The 24711-nt window shown below is 33.8% G+C and overlaps 1 protein-coding gene across 3 annotated transcripts in view; it reads left to right on the forward strand.

The window, feature by feature from the left end:
• The window catches only part of LOC148300000 (neo-calmodulin-like), a 62179-nt gene extending 37701 nt beyond the window's left edge, over positions 1-24478 (forward strand). Inside the window, exons 1-7 of one of the 3 annotated variants that reach the window (XM_088275404.1) lie at positions 12605-12764; positions 13550-14106; positions 19440-19473; positions 20381-20482; positions 21430-21565; positions 23102-23250; positions 23702-24478. In XM_088275404.1, coding sequence (XP_088131530.1) covers positions 14023-14106; positions 19440-19473; positions 20381-20482; positions 21430-21565; positions 23102-23250; positions 23702-23733 — 537 coding nt within the window. In that variant the 5' untranslated portion in view covers positions 12605-12764; positions 13550-14022 and the 3' untranslated portion in view covers positions 23734-24478. Of the gene's footprint in view, positions 1-5882; positions 6144-12604; positions 12798-13549; positions 14107-19439; positions 19474-20380; positions 20483-21429; positions 21566-23101; positions 23251-23701 lie in introns of those variants that run through there. The other 2 variants (XM_088275405.1, XM_088275403.1) reach the window with 2 other exon arrangements.
• Positions 24479-24711: the final 233 nt, after the last annotated feature.

Below are 24711 nucleotides of genomic sequence, written 5' to 3' on the forward strand. Positions count from 1 at the left end.
GGCCTTGTGGTCTGTTTTTACGAGGAATTAGCCTCTTAATCCATCTCTTTGGTAGTCTGCCCAGGAGTCGTCTACCTTAGGTTTGGCCGTACATTGCAATATGGGGGGAGTCTGGATGATTCCATTCTTCTCGCATGCGCATACCATTGTCTCCTTCGTTGCCTTCCCCACCTAACGACATCTTCGATCTCGCATATATCCCTGATCCTGGCGTTTCTTATTTATTTATTTTATTTATTTATTTATTTATTTATTGTAAGGCCAACAGACAATTTAGTATAACATAAATATACATTCAATTAAGTAATATTTGTAATGTCCAATTACAGGCTTTAACATAATTGTTACAAATAAGTGCGGTACCGTAAAGTGGGTATACTTTGCACCATGGGTGATACTTTGCACCACCTTCTGTAAAGAAATTGTGGAGCTGGTCATCTCTGATACATGTTATTTTTCATTCTTTTTTCTATTGTTTCTGATAGATGGCACTTCAATCTACTTTTTAGTTTAAAGAAGTAACATTCGGTCGCTATTGCTTCAATGCGTATTTCCTGTCTGAACGTAAAGAAAATTTTCTGTCTGAAAATTGTGTCCGAAAAAATCCAATGTAATCAGTATACTGAAACAAGTTACAACAAGTGAGTGGTCTCTAAATCGTAGGTAGGAAGGCCCTGCTTTTCTCAAATATTGTATTTTTTGGTTACGTTGTCAAGTTTATGTAAAAATTATATTTTTTTAAGAACTTACTTGTATTGACTACATTTGGGGTAACATTGCACCTGGTGCAAAGTATCCACAAAGGGCCATAGTTAATTAATTTGATCAAAAGTCTTAAAACGGCTAATACAACTTGACATTTTTGCTAAATATCTATAGGTTTAGTGTACTTACTTAATTCCTGATGGTATATTTTTTTTCAAAAATGTCAAGAACACACAAACAGCGGCCTTATGTCAGACGATACTGCGGTTTTACACCGAAGAGAGTGGAGCAGTGTTTGGAGGCTATTCGAAATGGTACAATCAGTCAAAGAAAGGCTGAAAAATTTTTCTAAATCCCCAGAAGGACGATTAACTATAAACTCAAAGGTCAGCACACAAAACCTGTGGGAAAACCTCCGATATGTGACAAGGGCGAAGAGCAATCCTTCGTAAACTGCATAGTAGACATGAGTGAGTACGATTTCCCAGTGAGTGTTTTTAACATTCGCTACATTCTAATAGCCTATTTGGATAGATTTGGCAGAAGAGTACGAATATTAAAGAACATCGTACCAGGCTCTGAATGGATAAGATCATTTTTGCAAAGACATAAAACCTTGACTGTTGCTAAAACTAGTCAGTTGCTTAATCGGTTGCCATTAAAAGCGTATGACGATGACGTGCGCCAGAGTTTTCAACAGTTTTTGGAAGAAAACAGATTCAACCCAAAGAATTCAGTCTTAAAACGCAGGAAAACGATACCGATAGAACCAGGTAAGAGCATTGCTCACGATCCAAATGTCGAAATGAACGTTGACGAGACACAAATGCCACCTGAATCAACTACATCAATGATCCCACCTTCCGCATCGAAACTTCCAGCATATCTAGCATTAACTGATAATAGTTCACACGGAAGCTTTGAGGAAGAGGGAGAAGAACAAAAACGATGACTGAAACCAGTTATCGTATTTGTTCCTCAGTGTCATTAGGACCAGTAAAAAAGAAGGTGGGAGAATATGTCGTATTTCATTATGAAGGATAAAATTTTCCGGGACAGATTTTGGAAATAAAGAAAAAAAAACAGAGCTGTTAAATCCATGCAGGAGAGGAAAGTTCTTCAATATTCTTGGAAGGATGTAGTGGGTACCATAAAAGAACCGAAAATTCAATCCAAAAGAGGTTTCTTTACCATCCCGGAACTTGACCATATTTAGACCTAATTTAATTTTAATTCCTATTATCTATGCAGAACGATATGTTTTAATATCCACCTTTTATTTTATATAATTTTAAACCTTCAGTATTGGAAAAAAAACATTTTTGTTAGATTTTTTAATATTTAAAAAAAATAAATTCTATCAAGTGTCTTATTTTTCCATAATTATACAATAATATAATCTGCATTTAGCGAACTGTGAGCCAAAACCCTTCACGAGGTGCAATGAAACTTGTAGGATAGCCTTTACTTTGCATAAATTTGGATTCTAGTACGAAAAGTGTAGAGAAAATATCATGGTGCAAAGTTGTACTTTACCCCGGGATACTTTGCACCAAAATATAAATATTAAAAAAAAATATTGGCAAAATAGATAAAAATTTAAAAATGTGTCAGACATGTTACCGGTATATGTGTTATTACATTGCAATAGTTGAAACCTCAGAAAAAGTAAAAAACCTGATCTGAATAGACAATTTTTTGAAAAAATGCAGTATTTTGGTGCAATGTATACCCACTTTACGGTACCTTTTTGTTTCTGTGCGCATACATACCAATGTTCATAATTACATGTAGAAATGCATACACCATTCACTGGTGTGATAGTGCCTTAAATGAAAAGTAGTGTAACTTATTTTTTCCATAAACATAATTAAATTAAATTTCATGAACGTGATATGCATGCGCATGCGCACATAGGTACACGGTGCACATACATATATATATACAAATAAGCAATAATAATTACATACTATTTTCAAGATTAAAGGATTCTTCAATTTCTTTCTTAAAGGATTGTAGTGTAATATTGAATATATCTGTATTCTCATATTTATTATTAATTAAATAACAGGTTCTGTTAATGAAAGAATTTTGATATGACTTGGTATTACATTTCGGAACGTGAACAATACTTATTCTATCTCGAAGACTCTTGCCTGATATGCTTCTTAGAGTCGTCATTTCCGCCACTCTAAGAACTTTTTGTGCCAACGGTGTCCGTTCTACTTTCGATCCCGTACATCATGATGGGTCGGACACAAGTTTTGTAAATCTTGATTTCGCTGCCGATCTTCATCTCAGGATTTTTCCAGATAGCATTTTCAGGCATCCTGAGATGGCTGCAGCCTTGTTCACTTGCCCCATCACATCGTATCGCAGATCCGTTTGACCACACAGGTCAAAAGAATCGGCGATGCGAAGTGATTTATACGAGTGTATAATGTAATCACTTTAGCCAGCCAAACGCTAGGACATAAGTCCTCAGATGCTCAAACTTCCATCTTCCATCATACATACATTTCATTTTCATTCAAACCCTTATCCGCACCCCAACGGTGCATAGGGCGCTGCATCATACAAACGCAGTGTTATCTTGATCGTTAACACACGAAGGAAAGGTGATCAGCCCTCCGATTCAGGTACCAGTCCAGGGTAATATGGAATAAATATTAGGGTGAAAAAATCACTTATATTTATTTGACCCCCTGAGAATCGAGCCCGGGACCTCCAGAACGGTAGCCGAGAGTGCTGACCATTACACTACGGAGGCATACATATGGTGAAATGAAAATAATAAAATACATAGATATTATTTTTTGACATCTCATCAAAGATGAAGAAGAATATGGAAGTCTGGGCATTTACGGGGCTTACGGCCGTCATAGGCTGGTTTAAGTGATCACTTTACACACGTGTAACATTCACCAATTCTACCCATTATTGACAACCACACTACTCAAATTCTTGGAAGTTCTATATATATGAACCAATTTAGAAACCTTGTTCATGAATCACTAGAACTTCACTAGAGACATCTATTGGTGAGATGTAAAGAAGCTTTTTATTAAGCAGAAACTCTTATATTAGTATGTGAGATCCGAATCCTGGATTATAATCACACACATGAGAAACGCCAGAAAATACCATTTTCATTTTTATTATTAAGCTTATAATTTGACCAGATAATTTATTTACAACATTTTGAGTGTGTCCAAATACTTGTTCACAAAATCTGGATTATCTCTAATTACAGAGTTATTTTCAAATTATTTTTTGACATCTCATCAAAGATGAAGAAGAATATAAAATGTTACACGTGTGTAAAGTGATCACTTAAACCAGCCTATGACGGTCGTAAGCCCCGTAAATGCCCAGACTTCCATATTCTTCTTCATCTTTGATGAGATGTCAAAAAATAATATGAAAATAACTCTGTAATTAGAGATTATCCAGATTTTGTGAACAAGCATTTGGACACACTCAAAATGTTGTAAATACATAGATGTTTCAACTCAAGTAAGTAAGTAAGTAAGTGTTTAACACCTATAATAATTTTTCTTGTAATCTGTATCACGTTTGAACGTAAATAATAATGCTGTTATTTTCATATTACGTAAACGTCACGCAGAAATGCTATTAAAAAGTAAATTAAAATACTCATTGTGATACTTACTTTTGTACGTGAACAATATTCGCTGACAAGAATACGCAACGTATATACGTGATGCGACCATGGCTTGCTTTTCTGGAAATGTTATTAAAAATACGTTTAAGATTAACATATCGCTCACTCCTTTCAACAACGTCATATATAAAAAATCGTCAATTTTCAGCTGTGCATATTGCCAACTGTTGGAATGCCCAGGAAATGTACTATATTCCAGCAAAAGCGGCATATTTTTATCTTAATATTTACTCGCTACAGGGCAGAAAGTGTTGTTTTTGCATTTTAAAGAAATGGTATTGTTTAATTACTTTTTTAAAATATACTAAATATTTTTTAAATGAAGAAAAAAAACCTTCGAGTTTTACCTAAAAAGATCTGTTGCGCAGTAAAAAAGCTCAATAAGTGGCTTGATATTTATTGTCAACACATTTTATTATATTATTTAACTTTAAAAACTCCTGAAAAATCAAGTTATTTTATACAATATATGACGTTGTTGAAATCAATGCTGTGGGGGGTGCCTTATACATATGACCAGGACTGTTTATACATATATTCTTATGTCTGTGTCATATCAGGTCCCCCTGACGTCGACTATCTTTTGAGAGTAATTGTCCTTGTCTTGGGCATCTCTAAACAGCTCCTCAACGGTCCTGATCCCCGTCCGATCTCGTTCATTCCGGAGCCAGGAGATCTGTCTTCTGCCCACATCTCTTCGACTCACTATTTTGCCATTTATGATTAGGTGCAATAGCTCATACGTCTAGTTAACGAATTAACATATTTAAAAAATGTAACAATATTAAGCAAATTCATTGAAAGCTGTCCCACCGCATTCCCAGATCTGATACAGAAGCATCTAGGCTTACTGAGAGACGTTTTCTTGCAAAGCAGTTTAATTTGAACTAAGTTGCAAAATTTATTTAAAATATGAAACAAAACTGTATCCCGATTATAATGCATACCAAGACATACCAAAATTCATTGTTAAATCGAGCCTGCGATATGTGCAATGTAATGCTTAAGGAAATAGACATCAATAATGTTTCTTTTAATACGTTTAATACGTTTTAATTATTGTTGATGTCTATTTGAATACTTGAGTATTTGATAAAGAAATGTAAGTTATAATATTAAACTGTTAACTTATGTACATGACAGGTTTTTTTAGATTAATTTTAAGTGAAAAACTGTAATTGTTTTTCATTTTTTGAAAGAGAAGTCTTTGTGTTTTTATTATTTACAAAAATACTTTAATTTAATACTTTTTCTGTGAGCCTGAGCAGTTCATTATTAGAAATAGGTATCAAATTGTGGTAGAGAGGATTCGAACCGAGAAACTCTAACTTAAGAGTCCGCGAAACAAACCACCGGATCACAACCCGACACTTTATATTTTGTTATTCTTTATAAATATTCCGTTGCTTTTCCAAAAAATAAATAAATTTAATAAATAAAAAAAATGTAATTTAAATTTTTTTGTTACAAGATTCCTTTCTCACATTTCTAGGCCCGCAACAAGCCGGCGGATGGCAGCGGTCACGTGACGCAGAAGGCCACGGGGGCCACCAAGGCAGCCGCGGGGGCGCAGAAGGGCCAGCCGGGCAAGGGGCCCCCCCGGACGCCGTCCAAGCCGTCCGCGCAGAAGGGGCAGGTCAAGACCGCGCCCCCCAAGGCAGCGGCCGCCGCGGCCACCGCCAAGGCGCAGCCGGGCAAGAAGAAGAAAGGGCACAAGCACCAGCAGTACGAGCTGATCGTCACCATCAATCTGGTGAGCCCCTTTTGTTTTGTTAGGATTCTGATGAACATCGTAGTCATACAGGAGAACGTGACCAAGTGCATTTGTTTCTTCCAAATATGTATATTTTTTAGAATAATTTATGTATTCAAATTGTAGGCATAAATGTACGCGAGAAGAACAAACAGACGCAGTTCATCGAATTTTATTTTGTTTATAATATTGTTCCCACCACATGTAACTACTTTAAAATCGTATATAAGGGGTGGCGAACAAATTTGAGTGTGCTCAGATTAAATAATATTCAAAACGTGTATACGTCGCGCTCGCTCTGTTTCTATTGGTGTCGCTTTGTTCTTCTCGCCCTTGTGTTTTGTAATTAGATATATTGGTGTCAATTTGTTTTTTTCACACTTACAACTTTTTAATTTTTAATAAATAAAAGATTGTCTCCATTTGCGCGTTTCCGTCTTCCTCGTCACAAGTGTTCCAGTACCGTTAGCAGTAACAGCATTTTTTACAGAAATGTGATCATTGACTATTTGATATCTTACTAGCTTACTATTGCCCTGAAAAAATCCTTAAGGATTTTAAACGTGGAAGTATTTTTTTTAAATTTGTTTAATATAGTTACATTTTTAAGTACAACATAATACAATTTCTAAACATTTATATGTACATTTATCAAACTTAAAGTTGCTAAATGTATAAATGTTTAGAAATTGTATTACTTGTTTTAGATTCGCTGTGCCTCTCCAAAAATATATTAACTTGGTAAAAATGACAAACTGCATTGATGTTTATTATCTTGCCAAGCATAAGTGATTTAAATGGCCCTCCTGAACATTTTACGTTTTGTTAGTTGGTCACTTTCTCCTGTACGACTACGATATGTTTAATCGAAGGTACTGCATCTAACGGTGTTGTCTTTATGTAAGGTGCTGCACTGTGTTGTTGTCTTTTTATGTTTTAGTTAGAATTTGGTTCTAGGCTTCGAGTTGGGGTTAGTAGTTTTCAAAATATCCATCGTTTGTAAGGATTGTGATAGGTTTATGTCAAAGGAAGGGGATCCGTAATAGAGTGTAATGAATAATGGTATTTGTACTGTACCGTGTCTGTCTGCTGTGCTGGTCGGGGTTGCGGAGAGTTGCCAAATGCCAGGTCGTAAGCCCTGAGATGCTCAGACCTCTGTTTTCTAAGATATGAAAACGATAGATGTTTCATCTAAAGTTGAGACACCTTAAATGCGAAATGTTATTTTTATCACCCTCTTCGGAGTAAGTTGAAAAACAAAATCCATGTTCTTTTTCTCTGTTATATTGGCCAAGTATAAGGGGTGAATGTATCTTATGAGAGTTATTAAGTTTGATGTTAGTAGAACATTTTGGAATTCGATATTTTATTAACCCTATACCACGGGACTCGTTTCAATGTGGGTTAGTACAAGACTATCGTAAAATGTACGAGGATAAGAAAAACTCACATTTTACCGAAAACATTTGCTTAAAACATTAATAAATATATATGAAAACTTGCAGTGTGGGGAATATAGTCAGATAGGGAAGACAGCGAAGACGATTCTGAAATAACCATATCAATAGAATGCAAGAATATGTACTTACCCCAATTTCTCTTTAAGGGTGGTGACTGACCGGAGCCATTTCGTCGTAACGTAACACGTTACGATGCGAGCATTTGCACAATCAGTACAACGAGCTGAGCGCTCCATCCATAGTTTCGGGTGCTTGCTGATGCTCGCCGCGAGCAATGTTACGACGTTACGTTACGACGAAATGGCATCGGTCAGTCACCACTCTAAGAGAACCCGGATGGAAGTAGACCACCTGGAAGACCTCCAAAGCTAGATCATATCACAAAAGACGAATCACGGAAAAGAAAAATCCGATTATCTATGAGAAGGAAGAATAAGAAAAAGATAAGTGCATCATACATGATAAAATAAGTGAAGGACATTCGTACCATACACCAATACACGAAATGCCGAACCCTCTTCTAGTGGAAAGGAAGGTCTGTTGACGACAATCAACAGTCCGGCAAAGGGGTAATATCTGTCTGAGACCAAATTTTACAGGAGAAAAAAAATGTGAAATTAAATAACTCATTTGTTTTATGTATTTTTATAAGTACATATCTTAAGAAAACTAAATAAGTATTGCAACTACAGCTTTGTTCTTTTGCCAGATTATGAAATAAACTATTTTAGAAATTTTGTGAAACAAACTTAGAAAATGAAAAATTTGACAGATATACCCCTTTGCCTTTACACTATCGATATATGTAGTACACGGTTAACCCTTATGATGACAAGGTTCTTGGTTGGAGAAAAAATGTACCAAAAAAAAGTAGTTGAAAAAGTTGTTTTGTTTTATAAAGTATATGCGAAAAACTTTCAAGATATTTTTTAAAAATAATGAATCAAAGACAAAGTACTAGCGAGTTATTACTGATCATCTTCCACCACCTAAGTAAAGCCTTTCCCATCCGTCGTAAATTTTACGAATGTCCTATAATCTAGGGTTGAAGTTAAGAAACAAAGCACTCTATCTCACCCCCTGGCAGTGATGTTCACTGGCGCGAATTACCAGTACGTAGGAACTTTTGACAAATCGCTCCGAAGAGGCTCGGTTTGGGAAATATATTTGCGAGAACGGAGGGCCTCTCCGAATAACTAATCTCCTTAATTAAGCTCTCTTTTGCCCCATTTAAACTAAAAGATTATTAGGAAGTTGTAGAAAGATGTATTAAACGCTTGAGAATAAAAGATAAAGTTGTGTTTTATTGTATTGTATAAATAAATAGGTATGAATCTTATAATTTGATTATATAAGGAACTGACTAACCATCGTGCCTTTTGTAATATATATCGCTCACTCCTTTCAAGAACGTCATAAATCAAAAAACTTGATTTTTCAGGAGAACGTTTTTAATGTTTAAAAATATAATACAATGTATTAAAAATAAATATCAAGCCACTTATTGAACATTTTACTGTGCAACAGATCTTTTAAAGTAAAACCTGAAGGTTTTTTCTCCATTAGAAAAATATTTACTATATTTTAAAAAATAATTAAACAATACCTTTTCTTCAAAATGCAAATAAACAGTTTTTACCCTGTAGTGGGTAAATATTAAGTTAAAAATATGCTTCTTTTACTGGGACATAGTACATTTTCTGGGCATTCCGAAAACATGCACAACTGAAAATTGACGATTTTTTGTTTTATGACGTTCTTGAAAGGAGTGAGCGATATGTACTCTATGTTTATGTATTAAATGTTAAATTAAAAGCTAATTTTTTGAGTCTACTAAATTGTATTTTATTGTTTAAAAACACACACATAATCAATTAGGTGACAATTGTTTCGCCTAGTTATGGCATTTTCAAACGAATGTGAAGATTAAATATATATTTAATCATCACTTTCGTTTGAAAATACCATAACTAGGTGAAACAACTGTCACAAAATTGATTTTAACGTTTTTTTTAAAGAATAAAATGCAACTTAGTAGACTCAAAAAATCAGTGCTGGATTTAACATTTTATGCATAAATTAAAATAGAGTTCTTTAAATCAAATCTATAAATAACAAATGTACTCATATAATCAGGGCTTTTTTAAAACAAAAAAAGGTCCCGGAACATACATCATGTCAAACTTTTTATTAACAAAAAAATATTTTCAAATATCATTCAAATACCATGTTTTATCATTTTGTTGATTTTTTTCAATTCCTAAGTACATATATGTAATTTTGTTGGTACTGCTTTGAGTTGCATTTGGGTATTTTAAAATTATTTTTATACCTTTGGGATTTTATGTTTTATGATATTATGTTTGATATTATGTTTGATTCTAGTTTTGAGTGATTGTTTTCTTCGAGAAGTTGTTTAATTGATATTTTTTTGTAAATATATATTCTATTCTTTGTACTGGAATAATAATTTTTTTTCATTTTGTTTTCTTTACTGGAAAATCCCACGGGATTGAAAACAATAGATTGCTCAAAATAATTACATTTTGACAGTTGTACGAAGCGTCGATAAAACAGAGAGCGATTTGAAACAACACTCTGCTTTGTAATTTTCCCGCCAGGAGGCGCTAGCGGCGTGTTTATTTGAATTTCGGCCACCGCGCGGTTTGTTGATCTCTCTCTATCATTAGGCTTACCATAATTATGAAGCTCTAAACCGGGACAGAAGGGGCAGGTAGGGAAAAAAAACAAATACAGTGGAACCTCTTAAACGAGCGTAATTCGTTCCAGCATCTTATTCGTTAACCTATATATTTTTTTTCCCATAGAAATCCATTTAAAATACGATAATGCTTTCCATGCCGAAAGAATACTCAATTTTTATGTATTTATTAACTTAACAATTATTTTTTTTTACTAACATCAAAAAGACTATCAATATTAATTTGCTTCAGTTATCGGTTTGGTCTTAGTTTATCTGATTGGTGTATTTCGTTTATAGTTTCTGCAGATCTTTGTATTTCTTCCCATTTAAGTACATGATGTAGTCAAATCCATGTAAAAATTTTGGCGCTACCGAAACTGTTTTCTTCTAATTCTATGTAAGAAATGCACCGTCCGAATATATAAATAGACTGTGCTCGCGCGAGCCGGGACAAAGCGGGTGTTTTTGCCTAGAAATTTCACTCATGAATTACATGAAATTATAGCAACTTTAAACATAAAGAGTAAATCCACCCACGAGTAGGCATATGCCATGAACCTTACATAAAGACAGCACCGTTAGATGCAGCACCTTTGATAAAATATATCGTAGTCGTACAGGAGAAAGTGACCAACTAACAAAACGTAAAATGTTCAGGAGGGCCGTTAAAATCACTTTTGCTTGGCAAGAAAATAAACTTAAAAAGTTGAAGCCTCAGTAGGGTCATGATAAGCGGTGTTGCATAAGACGTAGCTAGATTTCAGAGTCACTTGAACGTTAGGTAATTAAAAAAAAAACAATGTTCAATAACAGTTTTTCGATAATATTTATTAGTTTTTGGAGATATTGTACTCTAATGTATGGAAGCGAGACATGAAGTTGCACAAAAGGGTGCAATCATACTGAAAGTAGTCGAAATGAGACCTCTCAGTGCGGCAAAACTATGTATAATAGATGTTCAATGTCGACAAAATCTAAGCCGACCGGGACAACGAGACCCGTGTCTGAAACCGGGACAATCCCGGTCAAACCGGAACGTATGGTAAACCTATCTATCACGGAGATTATTTTCAGATTCGGCGTTTGTTCAGTCACAACAACAGAACAAAATGCCTGGACCGAAACGAGATTTGCGGCTTTTGCGCGAAGCCCTCAGCAAATTATTTCATATTCTGGCGAAAAGCCCCCAGACCGAGATGAATGAATGAATGGAAACCAATTTTCGCTGGCCATTGACGATGACAAAGGATTTTTTCAATGTATTTTTTATGGTGCGTGTGCCAGAAATACTCCATCTACAAAGCTACTCTTCCGTTATTTTTATGAAGTCATGTATTAAAAACAACAAGGAATATTTATTTTAAATGTGTAGAACTAAATAAAACAACACTTGAACTTTGTTTTACATATTATATGTTGAAATCAAACTCACTTTAGTATTGTACAAACTTCTTACTATTGTATTTGAAATAAATTAAAATTGTATTTTAATGTAAGGAAGGATGAAAGCAGAGTGAACGCTGTTGAAATGCGCTCCCTCAGACGAATGTGTGGAAAATCATAGTTTAACAGAATTAAAAACTAAGATATAAGAAATTAATGTAAGGCTGTGCGGTGTGGCGTTCTTTTCTCTCCTTATACATTTTTTTTTTCACATATCAACAAAGATGATGAAGAATATTAAATTCCAGGTATTTACAGGGCTTACAACCGTCATAGGCTGGTTTGAGTGATCACTTTACACGAGTGTAACATTTACCAATTCTACCCATGATTGACAACCACACTATTAAAATTCTTGAAACTTCTAGATATATCGATAAAACTCGAAACACAGTGCTTGACTTCACTAGACTAGAGACATCTATGGTGGGATGAGAGAAGCTTTTTTTAAGCAGAAACTGTTTGTATGTGAATTTATATGTGAGGTCCAAGTCCTGTATTATATTTACATACTTGAGAAACGCTAGAAATATCATTTTCATTTTTTTATTTAAGCTTAAAAATTTACCGATTAATTTATTTATAACATTTTCAGTGTGACCAAATACTTGTTCACAAATCTGGATTATCTCCAATCAGGAATTATTTTGAGAAAGCGGAGTGATGGTTAATTAGTTTTTTTTTAATATTCAATCTCGTGTAAAAAATAAACGTACATTATAAAACGTACCAAAAAGTATGTTAAAAAATATACATTTTTTTTATTTATCTTCCCATTTCGTCCACTATTGTCTGTCTCTTTCACTCCTTGCTCTGTCTATTTGTGCGCTCCCGGGACTGGAATCCATTCAACCACTTGCGCAAGATAATTGACCACCGTGCGATCGTAACGAATTCCAACGTGTTATCAATCAACCCAAATTGGAGTGATACACATCACTGCACTGAAGGTCAAGTTTATTATTGTTGTGGACAAAAAATGTGAACCTTGACGAAAAAAAAAATTTTTTTTTGGTTAGTACGTGGTGACATAGTTTCAGATAAAAAGTGTGTTTATCCTAAAATGAATTGTTCTCCAGACTTTTATCGTTGTCCGCCTCCATGGTGTCTAATGGTTAGCGTGTTTGGCTACCGTGCTGGAAGACCCGGGTTCGATTCCCAGGAGGGATGGTGAAATAAATATAAGTGATTTTACACTCTGATACTTACATCGTTTTGAGTGTGTCCGAATACTTGTTCACAAATCTGGATTATCTCCAATTAGGAGATATTTTTTATATTATTTTTCGATATCTTCAACACAGATGAAGAAAAATATGGATTTTTTTTATTTATGTTTTACTTAGTAAATACCACTATTTCTTAAAATCAACTGTGACACGTGTTTTGATGCATTCCGCATAATTTTCAAACACCGTATGTGAAGCATCCCATCGATAAATTAAAATTCGATTAATCTTCTTCTTCTAACTCTTATCTGCACCAAATGGTGCATAAGGCAATGCATTATATAGAAACAGTGTTATATTGATCGTTAAATGTTCAAAAGAAAGGTCATTAGTCTTGGACTTCTTGTATTATTTCAGAGTAATATTAGAAAAAAATATAGTGAAAAATCACTAATATTTATTTCAACCCTCCTGGGAATCAAACTTGGGACCTCTTGTACGGTAGCCTGCCACTACAGCATCGAGCCGGACAAAACCTGGTTTTAATCTTTAAAAAATCTGGTTTCCAACTAAATTTTTTGTTGATTTTATTTTTATGTTGTGGTTTACGATTTTGTGGTTGTCTATAAGCTTCTGATCTGAGCTACGTGGTTCAAATTTCGACTCTGCCACAAATTGATTCAGATTTTCTAAATCAGTAAAAAAAAATACAGAATTTAAATAATCTTTAAATAAACATTTTTGCGTGTTATTAAAAATCAGGAATATGATAATTTAAATGTCAAGTCGGAGTGCAGTATCAACATATTATATGACAGGACAGTGATCAATATTGTCAACTAGAATTACTAACTCTGGAAAGTTCATATCCCGTATTAAAAGATTTCTTCCTTTTTCCGACGTTTCATCCTAAGGGAAGACCCCAAGATACGAACATTCGAGATATTCATCGCCACAACGCATTTTTGTCGCCAAAACGTATGCATGAAGTGCCGTTAAGTTTTATTTTGAAATGGAGTTGAGGACAGTGTAAGGACATCGACAAATCCTCGGAGGGTGCTTCAGTTATATGGGTGCTTAAGGAAGTGCTAAGGTTTATCTGAATGACAGCAATGGAGGAAAAGTATGGAAAGGAATACAGAAGACTGAGGAGGCTTACGAGCGATTTGCACATTCGACAAGTATCCGTAAGTTAGTTTAACATCATGATTATAAGCATTAACTTTGAAGTCAGCCATTTTAACAAAAAAATTTGTAGTTTTAGTATGTAACCACTCACCAAAATTTCAGTCTACCGGCATCGAGACGTAACCGTCTCTTCGTCAGGACAATCACTACAACAGCATGTAAACAACACTTCACGTCACTGCCAGTTGAGTAAACAACTCATTCTTATGTATTCTTATGTAAACAACTACTTACTTCAGGACTGGCAGATATTCTTATGTAAACAACTACTTACTTCAGGACTGGCAGATATTCTTATGTAAACAACTGCTTACTTCAGGACTGGCTAATATTCTAAGTAAACAACAGCTTACATTAGGACTGGCAGATATTCTTATTTAAACAACTACTTACTTCAGGACTGGCAGATATTCTTATGTAAACAACTGCTTACTTCAGGACTGGCAGACATTCTTATGTTAACAACTACTTACTTCAGGACTGGCAGATATTCTTATGTAAACAACTGCTTACTTCAGGACTGGCAGACATTCTTAAGTTAACAACAGCTTACTTTAGGACTGGCAGATATTCTTATGTAAACAACTACTTACTTCAGGACTGGCAAATATTCTAATGTAAAAAATAGCTTTCTCCAGGACCAGTAGATATTATTATTTGGAGTCTGCTCCATGACTAACAGACATTCTTATCTGAATTTAAAAACATTAAGATTTTTAACTTAATCTTCAATATTCCATTTTTTACTAACTCTGTGTTTAAAAAATAATTAAAACCTCATATTTTTATGTACACATTCGTTTATCTCCCATAAAAAAATAAAAACAATGTATAAAATGCTTGCAGCTTTTCGTAGCAGATAAAATGCAGTAAATTTTAGAAAATATTTTCTTTCAACATTTTTCCAGCTTAAAAGCATTTGCGGGATTAAAAATTCTGCCGAGATTACATTTTGAAAATGCATTCACTCGACCGCCGTATCTTTTTATTTCACATTTCAATTATTTTCTCTCTATATCCCGAGGGCAGGTGCTGCAAAATATCTGTTTTCCAATGGGTGTTCCTTTACTCTGAACTTTTCCACACGAAAATATGTGAATTCATAACAAAACCTGTAAAACGAACCTCAAAGAGAATTTTGCGAGAATAAAAAATTAAGTACATACGTTTATTAATATAAATAAAATTTATTAATATATGTAATAAATCCAACAAATTTATTTATTTTCAATATTCCAAGTTGTTTCAAAATTCTTCACCATTGCTTTCCATTTTTCCTTTGTTTTCAAACTCCGTCCCTTGACTAACCCCTTCCCCTTACTTTCCCCTCTCTTTATTTATAGAACAATTTTATATTTTATATTTTAGTTATTAAACAGACCTGAATGATGGAAGTTTAACTTCTGAAACATGTAGTCTATAATAAAACTCAAGTGGTAAAAAACGAAGTGTTTTCTTTAATCATTCCAAGTTCCAATAATAGAAACCATTTTCAATAAAACAGCAATTCTCCAACTATTTAAGGAAGAAAAATACTTGAATCTAAAGAAAAGTTGATCTTCCAGATACCAAAATAACTTTATTTTTTAACCCTTATCCGCACCCAATAGTGCATAGGGCACTGGATCGTAGCGATGCAGTAATATCGTGATCGTTAATTGCATGAAGGCAAGGTGATCAGCCCTGCGCTTCTTGTACTATTCCTGGGTGATATAAAATAAATATGAGAGTGAAAATCACCCGTATTTGTTTTGACCCCCCCCGGGAATCGAACCCGGGACCTCCAGAATGGTAGATAAATGGGCTGACCACTACACTACGGAGGTGGATAAAACTTTACAATACCAAAATGAATTACCAAACAATTCCAACAGAACGTAAAATATTTGGGAACATACTTCAATAACCTTCCTACAGATATAAAAAATGAAGACATTAAAATCCTAAAAAAAAATATTTAATGACATAACGCTCACTCCTTTCAAGAACGTCATAAATAAAGAAACTTGATTTTTCAGTAGACCGTTTTTAAAGTTTAACAATATAAAACAATGTATTAAAAATAAATATCAAGCCACTTATTGAACTTTTTACTGTGCAACAGATCTTTTTAGGTAAAACTTGAATGTTTTTCTCCATTTGAAAAATATTTAGTATATTTAAAAAAATACTTAAACAATACCTATTCTTCAAAATGCAAAAACAACACTTTGTGCCCTGTAGCGGGTAAATATTTAGTTAAAAATATGCCGCTTTTGCTGTAATATAGTACATTTTTTGGGCATTCCGAAAACATGCACAACTGAAAATTGACGATTGATTTATGACGTTCTTGAAAGGAGTGAGCGATAAGTCATAATATATATATAAATACATGTTATTCGAAGAAGAAAAAATCGTCAATCATGGGTAGAATTGGTGAATGTTACACGTGTATCATTGTATATCACTTAACAAGCCAATGACGGTCGTAAGCCCTGTAAATAACTTGTTCATCTATGTTAAGATATTTAAAAAAACCCTACTTTGTAAATTAAATTCTCTGTACAAAGTTGTCGGTACAAAAGAGAATTGAAATGAAAACAGCATAAATATAAGGCAAAAACGACCATAACTCTCTCATGACAATTCCCAACGTTATGTCTCTATACATTTCCACCAAGATTTTGCGCTCGAGCCAAAAACACATACCCTGGGTTTATACATTATTTTTTTATTACTTTCATTTATTTTTGATACATAATATTTTATTATATTTTAGTTCCGGGTTAGCAGTGCCAATAATCCGAGAATATGTTTTATTTATTTATTTATTTATTACAAGCCTAAGTATGAGTGTGCAGGCCTCTGAAGTTCATATGGAGTGTATATTATTTTTTTTTTTTTATTACATCATACACATAATTAAAAATTACAAAAATGTGTCTTTATTGCGTTTTCCCATGCCGAGGACACATTTAAAAATATTTATTCACAAAATTAAATCAAAGAAAATTGTTTATTACATGCAATAAAATATGATTAATACCGAAAAATGCAATCTATTTCAATAGATTTATATTATCCACTGACACTTCGTGATGGAATTGCATTTTTAATTTTTTATTAGATTAAAACCAATATTTTTAGCTTTTCCACTTTTTTATTTGACCAGCGACCGGGTTTCGTCGTTACCGACATCATCAGACTGGTCTGATGATGTCGGTAACGACGAAACCCGGTCGCTGGTCAAATAAAAAAGTGGAAAAGCTAAAAATATTGGTTTTAATCTAATAATAAATCAATCTATTTCATTTTAAAATATTGCTCACTCCTTTCAACAACGTCATATATCAAAAATCGTCAATTTTTAGTTGTGCATGTTTTTGGAAAGCCTAGAAAATGTACTATATCCCAGCAAAATCAGTATATTTTTAACATAATATTTACCCGCTACAGGGCAGAAAGTGTTGTTTTTGCATTTTGAAGAAAAGGTTTTGTTTAATTATTTTTTTAAATATACTGAATATTTTTCAAAAGGAGAAAAAACCTTCAGGTTTTACCTAAAAAGATCTGTTGCACTGCAAAAAGTTTAATAAGTGGCTTGATATTTATTTTTAATACAACATTTTGAGTGTGTCCAAATACTTGTTCACTAAATCTGGATTATCTCCAATTACAGGAGTTATTTTCATATTATTGGTTGTCAATAATGGGTAGAATTAGTGAATATTACACGTGTGTAAAGTGATCACTTAAACCAGCCTATGACGGTCGTCAGCTCCGTAAATGCCCAGACTTCCATATTCTTCTTCATCTTTGATGAGATGTTAAAAAATAATATTTTTAATACATTTAATTTTATTTTTAAACTTTAAAAATAAAATTAAATGTATTAAAAATATTATTTTTTAACATTTATTTCGTCCGTCTCCGTAGTGTAATGGTCAGCATGCTCGGCTACCGTTCTGGAGGTCCCGGGTTCGATTCCCAGGGAGGTCAAATAAATATGTATAAGTGATTTTTTTTCACTGTAATATTTATTCAATATTACCTTGGACTGGTACCTGAAGCGGAGGGCTGATCACCCTTCCTTCATGTGTAAACGATCGAGATAACACTGCGTTTGTATGAAGCAGTGCCCTATGCACCATAGGGGTGCGGTAAGGGTTTTAAAAAAAAACTTTAAAAACGATCTCCTAAAAATAAAGTTTTTTGATATACTTATGACGTTGTTTAATGGTGTGAGCGATATGTATTACTTGCTTTAGAAAATTATCCTTGCCTTTTATGTATGTACAAGGATTTATACCATATTTTGTTTTTATGTCTTTAAAATGATAGTGGATATGAAAACTTAATAATAAATGAACAATACAATAGACACAATGGATTCAATATCTTATATCAAGATTTGTCACATAGCTCATTTAAATGTCTCATTCGTCTAGTCATATTTTCTAAATAAGACACCACAAAATCTGATAGATCTTAATGTCCCATTGCCTCATAAATTTTTGTTAACTGCATACCTTCTTTTGCACATTATGTTTCCAATTTAAGTCTATCGTTTTCAAAATTGGACATACCCACACTAAATGAGTGACATCTTGTGATGGTGTCTCATCACATTCACAATTAGTTTTGTCTAATTTTAAAACGGAAGAAGTATTATTATTTATTGACTTGGCGTTTAATTTGTAGAACTCCATTTTAATTTATGTATTAATTTTAAATCAAACACAGATTTTTTGAGTGTACTAAGTTGTATTTTTGGATGTTATTTGGAAGAAGTATTCTCGAAATGCTCCATGACCCGTAAAAATTTGAGTCAATGCATAATAATACCCTTATCCGCACCCCGATGGTGCATAGGGCACTGCGTGATATAAACGCAGTGTTATCTTGATCGTTTACACACGAAGGAAAGGTGATCAGCCCTCCGCTTCGGGTACCAGTCCGGGGTAATATTGAATAGATATTACAGTGAAAAAATCACTTATGTTTATTTTAACCCCTCTGGGAATCGAACTTGGGACCTCCAGTACGGTAGCCAAGCGTGCTGACCATTACACTACAGAGGTGGACAATGCAAAATTTAATTTATGTTTTTTTTCAAATAAAAATTCAAAGAATGCAATCTATTAAAGATCTACCCACTTTTATTATCCATTTATGAATAGCCGTTTTACATTTTGTTATTATTTTTAATGACTTTATGGATAGTCGAAGCAGGTTGTAAATCTGTATAATAATCAAAATTCTGTTGACTAAAAGTGTTGTACATGTGGTTTGTGTTATATAAGCATCATCTTTGTTTTTATTTTAACGTTTGATATTTTCTTTGTTTCAGTCTGAATATGGACTCACAGAGGATCAAGTTGCAGGTAAATATACATATGTATATTATCTATATCCGATATTTCAATCTTTTTCACAAAAATAGACCGGTGAATGTATAATACATAAGTATTTTAACAATGAGATTCACAATTGAAGCGGCGTGATGGTTAGTTAGTTAGTTAATATTAAGTCACCAGTCTGATGATGTCGGTAACGACGAAACCCGGTCGCTGGTCAAATAAAAAAGTGGAAAAGCTAAAAATATTGGTTTTAATCTAATAATAAAGTAATATTAAGTCTTTAAGAATTAACAATAAATATGGGAGTAGATCACTGCAATATATCGAACCAAACATTTTAAATTTATTAAGAGGTCAAAATAAAATATGGAACGAAGGCAAAATAAAGGAACAGGTGAATGATCAAGATTTAATTTTATGAAAATAATAAAATGTTTATATTCTTAATTTTACTCTCATTTGTGTGTGTATATCAGGTTAAAATCGTTAAAAACAAAAACGAAAACAAAAATGTATTAAAAAAAGAACTCCACCGACAAGACACACAATGTGGCTTGGTGGGTCTCTGCAAAAAAAAATTAAAATGTTTAAAATTGTTATTGACATAAATGTATACAATTTATGTTAATAAAAAAATAAAATAATATCAAAACTGACGTAAAGTGGCCATCTTGGTTTTTCTCTGTTGTAACTTGTTTACCATGATTGGGATGAATTCCTGCTATAAAAATATAACCTTAAGAAGGAGCTACGTTTTCTAAAGTAAAATAACCTCACATTGATTGCAGAGGTCTTGTACTTGTATGTAAATATGTATTTTTCTATGCGTCTTACTAACCTACAGTTGAAATATATTATTTTAAGGTTTAAAGCCGAGTTGAGTATGTAAATTCATAATTTTTCATATGAGTTTGTAAATTCCTGTTTCCAGAATTCAAGGAGGCTTTCATGCTTTTTGACAAGGATGAAGATGGTACAATCACGATGGCTGAGTTGGGTGTGGTAATGCGGTCGCTTGGACAGCGGCCAACAGGTATAAGTTTTATTTTTCTTTTTTTAGGAACACCCTTTTTAAATTTATGCTTTTTCTTTGCCATACAGCAGTAAAATCTTTCACACGGAACTTCTTTACTTACATTACCTGCGTATCTTTAAATATATTAAATTAATACGAATGAGTAAGAAAAGAACTCTCACTTAAAAATAACGCTCACTCCTTTCAACAATGATATGTATCAAAAAACTTGATTTTTCAGGAGATCGTTTTTAAAGATTAAAAATATAATTAAATACATAAAAATAAATATCAAGCCACTTATTGAACTTTTTAGCGTGCAACAGATCTTTTTAGATAAAACCTGAATGTTTTTTCTCCATTTGAAAAATATTTGGTATATTTCAAAAAATAATTTAACAAAACGTTTTCTTCAAAATGCAAAAACAACACTTTCTGCCCTGTAGCGAGTAAATATTAAGTTAAAAATACGCCGCTTTTGCTGGGATATATAAAGTACATTTTATGGGCATTTCGAAAACGTGCACAACTGAAAATTGACGATTTTTTATATATGGCGTTGTTGAAAAGAGTGAGCGATATATAAGGCGAATGTAGTTGGAAAAAGAAGCAGAGACCGAGGAAAACTTGCATGATGAAGTAACATACTCCAAATACTTAAAAGTAGACTAGTAAGGAGTCAGGAGTGGAAATAATCATTATTGATTAAATTAAGTGTTTTGAGATGGGTTGGAATAAAGAAAGAGTAGAAAACAAATGTATGCAGCGTGAATATTATTGGAAGAAGTAGCCGAGAATAGCCAAGGAAAACTTGGCATGATCAAGTACTTCTTGGGTATGCACAGGTCAGTTGTTGGAATAATCGGGGTAATGAGGGGGGGATGCATGAATGTTGATGAGGCAAAGAAAATCGAAGAAGAAAAAAAGACAGAGAGCATGGAACATAACTTTTTTTATGATTGCAGAAACGGAGCTTCGAGATATGGTGAACGAAGTCGACCAAGATGGTAACGGAACCATAGAATTCAACGAGTTTCTTCAGATGATGTCCAAAAAGATGAAAGGAGCCGATGGTGAAGATGAACTGCGTGAAGCTTTTCGGTAAAGAAATTAAATTTTTTGAGCCATGGACTACCAAAAACCTTGGTCAAGGAGATATTTCCATTATTCATGAATCTGTAATTTCTGAGTCAGTAAAATGTCCGTAATCTCGGTTCAATAATAGTGAGACACCATGAAGGATACGTTTCAATAAGTGTCAGGCCTAAACGAGATTATACTTAACCTTATGTATGGCATTTTTTATTTATTTAAACCATATCCCATCCCTATGTGGAACATATGGAGTCCACAAAATGTTTCCAAGCTTTTCTTTCATCTAAGGCTCTCTTCGGGAGGCATGCGGAGTACATGGCCAAGCCAACTGAATTGCCTTTTCTTGACGACAGTTGTGACCCAGATTTGCCGTGTCCTACGCCTTATCTCTTCATTCCTCACAAAAAAAACCAAAATTATTCGCAGACACTTATTCTCAAAGCTTAGTACGCGGCTGCTCTGGTCCCTTATAAGGTGCCATGTTTCACAGGCGGCATATAAGAATATAGTGTATAAAATTATCGCATAAGCCAGTCAAATGCTCAGACTTACATCTTTTTTGGAAGGAAAGGTAAATATGATACATGTTTCAAATCAAGTTAAGACAACTTTGAATTTGACATCTCATTCGTAGGGTCAATAATCCAGCGTCCGATATAATAAACAATATTATTATTTATAAAATAAAACAACTTTATTTAACCACTTTTTATTGGTACACTTTATCCAACTGGTTTTGACAAGAACCTTGTCATCATCAGGGTTTTTATTCTAAATTCTAAAATATTTAAAAACTCATAGTTAATTACCCTTTCCTTACCAAAAACTTCCACGCACTCCGTGCACCATATGAAAATAGAATTTTAAAAATATTACTTAAAAATATGATTTAAAAACTCCTAAACTTTGTTTTTATTGTGCATTGCGTAGCGAATACGTCGACTCCGAAATAAAGTGAACCAATAAAAAGTGGTTAAAACAAAGTTGTTTTATTTTATAAAGTTTATAAAATGTGCCACAAAGTATCTGCGAAAAACATTTAAGAAATATCAATATTATTAACTATGATCCTGTTTTGAATATTGAAAGCATTAACTTTGTGGATCATCTTGATAAATTATTTCGAGAAATAAAAATACTTTGTATTCTGATCCACTCACATTTTTATTTTTCCAACTAGTTTCGGCAACAACCTGTTGCCCTCTTCAGGGTTACATTTATAACTTATATACAGTTATAAATGTAACCCTGAAGAGGGCAACAGGTTGTTGCCGAAACTAGTTGGAAAAATAAAAATGTGAGTGGATCAGAATACAAAGTATTTTTATTTCTCGAAATAATTTAACTATGATCCTGTTTATGGTTGTACAAAAATTCCAACAGTTCAATTGATCCAGTACATCAGTTTACTTTTCTTAGTTTAGTTATCTTAATCTTTCAGTTTAATTCTCTCCATCTCTTAGTTTAGTTTTCTTAGTCTCTAGGGTTAGTTCACCCAGTGTCTCAATCTGCCAGGCTCTCAGTTTGACTTTTGTTTTTCAGGGTCTTTGACAAAAACAACGATGGGATGATATCGTCTGTGGAGCTGCGACACGTGATGACCAATCTGGGTGAGAGGCTGACCGAGGAAGAGGTTGACGACATGATCAAAGAGGCTGATCTTGATGGAGATGGCATGGTCAACTACAACGGTAAGAACTGAAAAAAAAACTCATTAAAATCGTAATTATAAGGTACGAGAACCAAAGTCTATTCGAATCGTTAAAAATAACAATTTTAATAAGAAAGAGCAGTCAACAAAAAACAATATAGTATTGTGTTGTTTTGTGCCAAGTGTACGTGTAAACATATAAGTCAATGTAATTATAGCAACTAAGTAGATCATAGATAACAGCGAGAAGAAGCCTACCAATGTGGAAGACCCGAAGAATATTTGAGAAGTCACATTGGTGTGGTATTCTAGCTCTTTGTCTACCTCTGAAGTAAAGTGGTGATTAGTTTATAAGTTTTAAGAAAAAAAAAATGAGAAATATATCGTACTAGTATTATGTAAAATTTTATGACAGACCATTCAATCTAATGGGCCTTTTATCATTTAATGTAATGTATTCAAATATTTCTTATTTTTTTGTAAAATTGCAGAGTTCGTTACGATCCTGACCTCCAAGAACTAGTTTGCCCCAAATCAGCCATCCACTGCAGGTTCCTCATCACTGGCCCACTCCACGGAGTCCTGCAGACCACCAAGACCAAGATCCCACACCAACACCTACTTCACGGAGTCACTGCATCACCAATCTGAGATTCTACACATAATCTTACTCCACGAAGTCTTGTAGACCACCAAGACCAAGATTCAACACCCACAAATATTCTACGGAGTCCTCGGCCCACCAGGATCCTATACAACTTACTCCAGGGAGTCCTGCAGACCACCAAAACCAAAATTTTACACCTAAAAATACTCCACGGAGTCTTGCAGAACCATCAAAACCAAGATTTAACACCTTTACCTACTCCGCAAAGTCTTGCGGATGACCAGTCCAAAATCATACTTCTAAACCTAGTCCACGGAGTCCCGCAGACACTTACTCCACGAAGTCTTGCGAACCACCAAATCTGATATACTACACATCGACATACTCCACGGAGTCCTGCAAACCCTCAAAATCGAGACCTTACACCTAAACATACTCCACGGAGTCCTTCGGACCACCAAGATATAACACCTCAAATTACTCCATGGAGTCCTACGGACTGTCAAGTCTGAATTCCCACTACTCCAAGAGGAGAATGAACACGACCAAAATATGTACACTCACTGATGCCATCTATTGTCAAAGAAACAAAAGCGGTAGATCAACATATGTAGAGGTCAAAATATGTGATAAAAACAAGATTGAAACATTTAAAATAAAACTACAGAATAAACGTGTATACTAACTACTGTAGAGAGGCTTGCATCGAGACCTCAACCAAAAAGATAGACATTTTTATCATTTGTTAAAATCTCAAATTTAGACAAGAATCTTGATCAAGTTTATTTATTTTATTCTATATGGTTTAAGCCGCTTTTGGATTACATCAATTACACTCATCAATACAGTCATCGAATACAGTCACGTTTCAAAATATTGTGACTGTAATTGATC

The sequence above is a fragment of the Brachycentrus maculatus genome, unplaced genomic scaffold, assembly GCF_059751285.1.
Source record: "Brachycentrus maculatus isolate JH-2025_06_01 unplaced genomic scaffold, ASM5975128v1 h1tg000855l, whole genome shotgun sequence".
Lineage (NCBI taxonomy): Eukaryota > Metazoa > Arthropoda > Insecta > Trichoptera > Brachycentridae > Brachycentrus > Brachycentrus maculatus.